The 9207-nt window shown below is 26.6% G+C and overlaps 1 protein-coding gene across 1 annotated transcript in view; it reads right to left on the reverse strand.

Moving 5' to 3' along the window:
• Nucleotides 1–3462, reverse strand: part of LOC117175341 (UDP-glucose:glycoprotein glucosyltransferase) — a 99453-nt gene extending 95991 nt beyond the window's left edge. Inside the window, exons 1-4 of the mRNA XM_033365049.1 lie at nt 3456–3462; nt 3153–3388; nt 1326–1508; nt 1068–1240 (exon numbers count right to left, since the gene is read on the reverse strand). Of these exons, the coding sequence (XP_033220940.1) occupies nt 1068–1240; nt 1326–1508; nt 3153–3388; nt 3456–3462 (599 nt within the window). The remainder of the gene's footprint in view (nt 1–1067; nt 1241–1325; nt 1509–3152; nt 3389–3455) is intronic.
• Between the last annotated feature and the right edge of the window lie 5745 nt (nt 3463–9207).

The following is a 9207-nucleotide window of genomic DNA, read 5'->3' on the forward strand; positions in this document are numbered from 1 at the left end:
ATAATTAATAAAAATACTTAAATTTTCAAACAAAAAGATGAATGTTCAAACAAAGAAGATTAATTTTGTAGTAAAAATTTTTTTTAACAAAATAGAAAAATTTAAAAAAAGAGTTGAATTTTAAAATAAAAAAAAAAGATGTTTGAACCGAATAATTGAAAGAATGGACTAGTTACTTACAGTTGTTATTTACAGTTGATAAAATAAAACTGTGTTTTTTAAAAAATGTGCAACTTTAAACGTTTTTAATTTTTAATTATTTAAGTCTTTAAGACTGTACGTTAAAATTCTTTAAATTAAAAATATAAAAAATATAACTGAATGTTATCATAATTTAAACAGATCTGTTTAAATTATATCATTCAGTTTATAATGGGTAATTCAAAAATCTTTTACCTGAAAATTGTTCTATTTTAGATTTTTATTTTTAAGCTTATATTTTTAATTTAAAGAATTAATTAATTAAAGGTCATTTCCCGGTTCACAAATATTTTTCACGGTCAATGAAATTCAAAAAATGGATCATTAAAGCTAAAAAAATTTCTATTTGAGGTAATAAAAACTGAGCTGCAAATGAAAGCACTTAAAGTGGAACTATTAACTTTTGAACATTTAGATTTGAAATTTAAAAGTTTTTAATTAAAAAATTTGGTATTTAAATGCTCAATAATTTACGCGTATAAAATTATTTTATTTTTAAATAGTTTAATTTCTAAATAAATTATGATTTAATTAGAGTAAACTGAAATAATCTAACAAGTCTGCAACTGCAGATCAAATAAAAAAGCACTTTTTCAAATTAAACGAAATTATTAAAATAATAAAAAACTCAATTTTACTGGGATTAGAAGTAAACTTCCGGATTTTAAATTAAATCCCCAGTTTTTCGGTTAAGGCGCCAACTTTAAAATTACTTTTACAAATGAAGAATTATTTTTATTGAATTTTATATTGAAATAAAAAAATTAAGCACCATCCCGAAAAAGTTCACCAAAAAAAATGCCCTGACAATTCCAGATTTTTCAGGTAGAATAGAAACTCTGTAAATATTTAATTGGGCAAATTACTTAAGGATTGAAAAGTTGATTCCGTCCAGTTCCTCGACGCCTTCGTTCGATTCATCTGTTCCTTCATTCGAATTATCTTTAATATCCGAATCATCGGTCGCTTTATATTCTGTAGATTTCATTTGTAATTCGACTCCATAACCGGATAAACGCAATCTTCTATTAGGCCTGTTCTACAATTTAAAAAAGATTAAAAAACAATGATGTGTTTTTTTTTTCAAACTGAAATTTGTAATTCAAATCGAAGGATTTTCTTACTTTGACATAATGGCGAAGAATGTAGTTAATTTTCTTAGTTTCGGCGACGGATTTCAGCTTCTCGTGAAACTGAACAAAATCTTTGGTTCCTACTTGTCCGTACAATATGATCGTTTTGTCGGTTTCTTGTTTTCCTAGGTAAAAGTGGTCTATACTGTAGGTGTCTGTGTGTTTCCAGTCATCCTGAAAATTTTTAATTGGTCATGAAACGTAATTCATAGACCAAAATGATATCAAAACACGGAAAATAGGATAATTTTTCAAAAAAATAAGAGAAGGAATATTTAAAAATAAAATTAATTTATAAAGTCGAAATATATTGAATTTAAAAAAAATAAATTAATGTGTATTTTTATAAATTAGGAACTTTATGATAATTTTTGAGCGACATTCACAATTTGTTGATAATTTTTATGATTTCTTGAAACAAATTTAATCAAAAAATGCATTAATCAGGCATTTGTCTTCAGAAAAATGAGTTTTTTTCTATGACAACTTTCTAAACTAGGATATCGAAAAAAAAATTTGGTTCATCGCCAGATGACCGCAAATAATGCATTTGTTTTTAAAAATTATAAAATTTATCAACTCATCATAAATATTGCCAAATTTATTATGAAGATCTAAATTAAAAGTCTGACATCGAAACAAACCAGAATTTTTCCGTCGACAGATGCCCCACTAATGCATTTGTTTATTAAATTTGTTTTAAAAAATCATAAAATTGAACCAAAAATTATGAATTTTGCTAAATTTATCATGAACTTCCTAATTAAAATAGTTAAAATAGAAAAAAAACGAGTTTTTCTGTAGACAAACACCTGATTAATGCATTTGTTGATTAACTTGCTTGAAGAAATTATAAAATTTATCAACTTATTATGAGTGTTGCTGAAATTGTGATGCAGTTCCCAACTGAAAAGACTGGCATTGAAAAAACTGAATTTTTCGGGGCACAATTGCCCAAATAATGCACTTGTTTATTAAATTTGTTTGAAAAATTATAATATTAATCAACGAATTATGAATTTTGCTAAAATTATTACAAATTTCATAATTAAAAAAATGTTGCATCGAAAAGAACGAATATTTCTGTCGAAAAATGCCTGATTACTGCATTTGTACATTAACTTAGTTTTTAATATAAGCAATTATGATCATACGCGAAATTCTTTTATATAATATTGTTTTCACTCAAATCTCTAGCAATATAACTTGAAAAAACGTATATTTATGGAAAATCGCAGTAAAAATGTGTTCAACAAATAATTTATCTTTTTTTTTTATAAATTGTCTAATATTTGAATATTCTTAACTAATGTATCTCTATGCAATTAAAACGATTTCAACCATTTTTGTGTTATTGACGAGCACCGGGAACGTCAAATAGAAAAAATGACCATTTTTTCGTCATATTTGTTTATTTATGAAAAATTGAAACCCTAATTCAAAAATCAAACTCGATAACTCTCTTAGAAATCTTATTAGATTTTTTTTCAAATTTTTTTGTCTAAATCGATGAATATTTGTGGGCTGTACATTATTTTGAACCAAAAAAGTAATTCTTTCCTACTGTGGCCCTACTTTAGGTACGGAACCAAAAACTTATACAGATAAAAAATGTACAACATTAGAGTCCAGGAACGTTGAATTCTTTAAATCATATGATAAGCTTTCTTTTTTAATAAATAAAAAATCGTTTTCTTCCCGGTCACGTCGCCACGGTGAATTGTTTAAAAAGGAGGAAAAGAGGCGAATGAGTACAAGCTTAAATCTGATAAAATGACGTCTAGAAAGAAAAAATAAGTTATGAATCGGCTTTTGTACCTCATTTATAAGTCGGTCGATGTCTTCCAAAGAGCAGGTGAATTTGCCACCAACATCGACTAAAATATCGCAGCCCAAATGGGACGCATTTTTATTTTGAGCCATTTGAGAGAACATTTCAACGCGAGCTGAATATATTCGAAGAGATAGGCCCAGTTTAAGTACAGCAGTTTCAGCTGGTGATAGAAATTGTTCAGCTGTTCGTACAACCTCTTCATAGTGCTCTTTTTCTGTTACTGGAAACACGATCGAAAAAAAGTTTCAATTATTTGAAACAATTAGGATATTGTGAGTAAGATAAACCGACCATTACTGAGACAGTAACGAAAACCTAACCCACATAAACACAATTTTTAAATGGTGAATCGTAATTTTTTGTAAAAAGACCGTTATAATAAGTGTCTAACACATTATTTTATTAATTAGAACAAATAATACATTATTAATTTTTTGGTTAATTGATGTAAATGCATATTTTTGAAACTAGTCAGATCGCCCATTTGTGGGTCAAGAATTTTGAGGTATTGGGAATGGTTAAACTGCGATACGCCACATGGTGACAAAAATCCGAACTAGAAAGAATAGGTACGATCTTATGGAAAAATGCGAAACCAAGAAAATTTTTAAATTCTCAGAGTTTTCCTTGAATAAATTTTTATTTTAAATCATTATTATTCAAATATTAGCATTTTAATCATGTAATACTTTTAACATAGAATATTTTATAAACGGAATAAAACAGTATTTCATATACAAATAAAAAATTTTTAAATTGATTAATTAATTTAAAAAAGTCTTTTCTATTATAAAAGATGGTTTTTTGACAAAATAATTGAATTATTAACATACTAGTTGAATATTCCACCTAAAGAGACAAATTCTCAACGAAAAAGTGTCATAGTTTATATTTCAATTAAAAAAAAGGATAATTTATACAAAAAAAAATCTAAACATGATTTCAACAAAAAATTAATTTTCCTCGAAACTGATGCATCTTTACACAAGAAAAATGAAATTTCAATTTCAAAAATTATTTCTTTACCAAAAAATGCGAATTTTCAAGTAAAAAAGATCAATCTTAAAAAAATGGAAGTTACATTTTTTGTTAAAAAATGAATTACACATAAAAAATAGTTTATTCCACTAAAAAGTTAAATTTTCAAACAAAGAAAATAAAATAAAATTTCAATGAAAAAATAAACATTTAACAATGTAGTTCAATTTTCACGTAAGTAGTTGAATTTTCAATTTAAAAAGATTAAATTTCAACAAAATGATTAAACCCTCATCCGAACAGATGAATTTTTCAACCAAAAATATAAATATTACGTATTTTTAACCAAGAAAAATGACCTTTTAACTAAATTGTTGAATTCTTCATTATATAGTTGCATTTTTATCAAAAAAATATGGAATTTCTCTTCAACCAGAAAAATTTTAAATTACAAAAACAAAAAGTTGAGGTTTCATCAAAAAAAGATTCCAGTTGATTCTTCAAGATCAAAAATGGATTTTTAAAATAAAAAAATAAACTTCTTTTTTCGACCAAAAACGACGTATTTTTAAAAAAAGTATTTGAATTTTCTACTAAACAGTTGCACTTTCATCCAAAAAAGATGAAATTTTTCTTGTAACAGCTAGTTTTTTAATTAAATAAAAACAAATTATAAAAAATAGTTGCATTTTCATCCAGAAAATACTTCAGTTATTTTTTCAACACTTAAACATTATATTTATACAGTAGGATTTGCAACCAAAAATTATGACTTTCTTAACAAAATTGTCGAATTTTCAAACACATCGTTGAATTTTTATCCAATTAAGATAAAATTTTTGCCAAAGCATATGAATTTTTAAATAAAAAAGACAAACTTTCAATAAAAAAAAAGAGTTGAGTTTTCAACCGAAAAGTTACAGTTTTATTCAAGGAAAATGCCCAAAGAAGATTCCAGTTCACTTTCTAACACTAAAATTTTAGTCTAAAATTTTTCAATTTGGAACGGTTTTACCTAGCAATAATATAGTTTTAATTCCTTTGAATTTTAAATTATCGAATTTTTAGAATGGTATTCGGAAAATATTTCACTTTTAACGTTTTGTACTTGTTCTATTTTCGAAATTTTATTTTACTCTTAAATCATGGAAATTCGCGAAATTCTACACAAAAAAACAAACAATTATTGTACTATTTATTGTGATTTTCAAAAGATTATAAACTTAAATGGACTTATTTTGAAGCAAACATGAACTCAAAGTAATTTTTTATTAATTTATACATAAAATATTTACTATTTGAAAATCTGATCTAAAAGTTAGCTTAGAATTCGTATTTTAAACCCAATCGTCTATTATTCGTATTCTTTGCACAATCTGGACAAAATGTGTCGCTACATACATTAATTAAAGTTTATTTAAGCTTACAATGCATTGAAATTTACATGAAATAGTGAAATAATTGTTGTTTGTTTGTTAAAAAATATTTTTGACAAAAATGTGTTTTTTTTTTACTCTATAAGATTGAAATTCTACCAAAAACGATTTCTTTTTTATGAAGATTTGTTTTTAATTTCTTATCATTGTGCCCAACTTCACAAAACAATCGTCAAAACACTTTTATGCAAAAATTAAAATACATCTTTAAGGGCATGTGACACAGCTAAATACCCATATTACCGACCACAGTTTTTCAGTTCACTGAATGTTTTTTTGAACCTAAGAACTTTTTTTGTGAATAAAATATCGAGCTGAAATTTTGGGAAATGTATTAGAGTACAATAAAGTACGTTTAGGTACTGCATTTTGGTAGGAACTTCACTGAAAGTTATTTCATCTTTTTTCTGAACCTCAACATTTTTTGAACGTTCCAAATTTTTTTATACATAAAATATCGGTCTCATTCTTTGAGAAATGCAAGAGCCGAAAGAAAACTACGTCTAAGTACAAAGCTTAATAATAAAAGATGTAAAAAAAAATATTTCAACAATCAATTCCAACGGCATCAGCCGGTAACGTTGTACACGAAAATACGAACTCTTTAGAGCCTCGTCTAGTGGCCGCCAGGTTTCGTATTTTCGTGTACACCGTTACCGACTGATGCCGTTGGAATTGATTGTTGAAATATTTTTTTTTACATCTTTTATTATTAAGCTTTGTACTTAAACGTAGTTTTCTTTCGGCTCTTGCATTTCTCAAAGTTTGAGACCGATATTTTATGTATAAAAAAAGTTGGAACGTTCAAAAAATGTTGAGGTTCAGAAAAAAGATGAAATCATTTTCAGTGAAGCTCCTACCAAAATGCAGTACCTAAACGTACTTTATTGTACTCTAATACATTTCCCAAAGTTTCAGCTCGATATATTATTTACAAAAAACAGTTCTGAGGTTCAAAAAAAACATTCAGTGAACTGAAAAACTGTGGTCGGTAATATGGGTATTTAGCTGTCTCACATGCCCTTAAAATTGTACCTATTCTTTTTAGTACCAGTTTTTGGCACTAGGTGGCGAAATGGTGGACCACCATTCAATACTGGGAGAAGGGGAATCCAATTGGGTTTATCAAAATAAAATGGTGCAAATAATTTACAATTATAGAATACATTAGAAAGCAAGAATTGATTGTTATAAATCATAAGGAATTTATTTTTCATCTTTTGAATAACATATAAATAAAAACGTATACCTATAAATTAATATCCCAATAAATTAAACAAGTTAACCGTTTTAATCGAAGAAAAAAATTCCCGGTCATTTCCCGGTTCGCAAACATTTTTGCCGATCAATAAAATTTAAAAAAAATCTGACTATTCTAAACATTTTGCCATTTGAGATGATAAAAAATAAACCAAAAATTAAAGCATTCAAAGTGGAACTTTTGAATTTTAAACTTTTAAAATTGATGTTTAAAAGTTTTTCAATTCAAAAATGTTGTATTTAAATGCGCACTAATTTACATGTGCATTCAAAATTAAAAAATTTAAACATTTTTTTTAACTGAAAATTTCTTAAATTAGAAGATCAATTATTTTCATTTCAAATTTCAAAAGACACTTCATTTCAAAAACATCCTTGAAAATCTTGAAAACTGTAATTCAAAATTTTGAGAAATCTAGAAGTTGTTTTAAATTTTGTCCAATTTAAAATTATTTTTGATATTGCTTCAGAACGTCTAGATAACTTTTAAAATTAATTGAATTTGTCCTGTAAACTTCTAGAATATCCAGCGAATTTAACTAATTTTTTTCAAATTTGGGTTTATAAATAATAATTGAACGCTTATTATTTGTAGAGAAAATTCGATTAAATTTAAGAGATACTTAGAAGTTTTAAACCTAATTTAAATAAAATGTGAATTTTTCTGATTTGAAACAAAAAATTAGAAGCTTTTTAAGAATTGTGAAAGTCTCCAAAAGAATGAACAAATTTTCCTAATATTCGTAGGAAAATTGAAAATGATTATTTATTTTGAAAAATTATTGTAAGAGAATATTCAAAAAGATTTTAATAGATTTCCAGAATTGTCACAAAACAACCTGGAAGATTTTATTGATTTTTTTTTTAATTGTGCAGGATTTTCTAAAAATTGTAGAAAAGATTTTATTGATTTTAAAATATGTTTAGAAATTCTGAAAAAATTTTACAAACACTTAATTTAAATTACTAGACATCATATTAAGCTTTAGATGTGAAACAATTGTGTTTAAAAAAAATGGTTTACTTTGAAATAGTTGGTTTCAATTTACTCGTATTAAATTAACAATCAAATTTTGCTAAATATTCAATAATTATTCTTTCTCTTAATTAAAACATTTTTAACTAAATGGGTTAAAAATGGAATCATTTAGACTGAAACGATATTTTTAATTTAATAAAAACCTTTAATTGCGAATATATTATTATTAAGTTATTTTTAATTTGAAAATAGTTCATAAAGTTTCAATCGCACCTTTACATTTTTTAATGACTAAGACTTTCGAATTGAAACAGTAACAATCTGAAAATTCTTAAACTTTGAAAGAATTTAGAATCGTTTTATCAAATAAAATATTGTTTAGTTTTCAATACTTAAAGTACAGATCCATTAAAAAAATTATTTATTTATTTATATTTGCAGTTGCTAAAATAATACTGGTTTTTATCAAAATTTTCCAACTTCAAACTATTTTAATTTTTAATTGAGTAAGTCTTCAAGACTGCACTTTAAAATTCTTTGAATTAAAAATACAAGCTTAAAAATAAAAATCTAAAATGAAGAATTTTTAAAGTTATGAATAACGCATTGTAAACTGAATGTTATCACAATTGAACTAATTTGTTTGAAAACTGTTGTAACCGAACTTTTAAACAGATTTTTCTCCTGAAAAGGGAGAGGGTCGGTAAGGCCGGTTTTTGGCCTAATTTATTTTTGGACCAAAAAATCTGAAAAAATCATGGTAGCATCTTATAAGTATCCCGAGTCGATTGCACGCTAAACGGACAACCCTCCACCTCCCAGCCACCCCCACCCCCCCTACAAATATAGAAAACACCCCTACCCACCAACTGTATTTTCGAGAGATTTGACACTCTTAAACATGTATTCTGAGGTTAGCTCGGGTTTACTATGGTTTTCGGGGTTGCCGAATACAAATCTGGCGTCCTTTGACTTTTATCGCTTCAGGTTCAAGGTCATTTGAAGGTCAAATCGAGAAAAACCGATAAAAGAATTAAAAAAAAATATGTTATAGGTTTTTGGGGTCGCTGATTACGAACCTGATGCCCGCTGACCTTTATCGCGTCAGGTTCAAGGTCATGGAAAGGTCAAATCGAGAGAAAACGCTGAAAAAAATATGTTATAGGTTTTCGAGGTTTTCTCGATTTGACCTTCAAATTACCTTCAAATGACCTTGAACCTGAAGCGATAGAGTTCAACGGATGTCAGATTCGTAATTAGCGACTCCAAAAACCTATAACGTATTTTTTTTACCGTTTTCTCTCGATTTGACCTTCCAATGACCTTGAACCTAACGCGATAAAAGTCAAAGGACGCCAGATTTGTATTCGGCGACCCCGAAAACCA

This window comes from Belonocnema kinseyi, chromosome 6 (assembly GCF_010883055.1).
Source record: "Belonocnema kinseyi isolate 2016_QV_RU_SX_M_011 chromosome 6, B_treatae_v1, whole genome shotgun sequence".
Lineage (NCBI taxonomy): Eukaryota > Metazoa > Arthropoda > Insecta > Hymenoptera > Cynipidae > Belonocnema > Belonocnema kinseyi.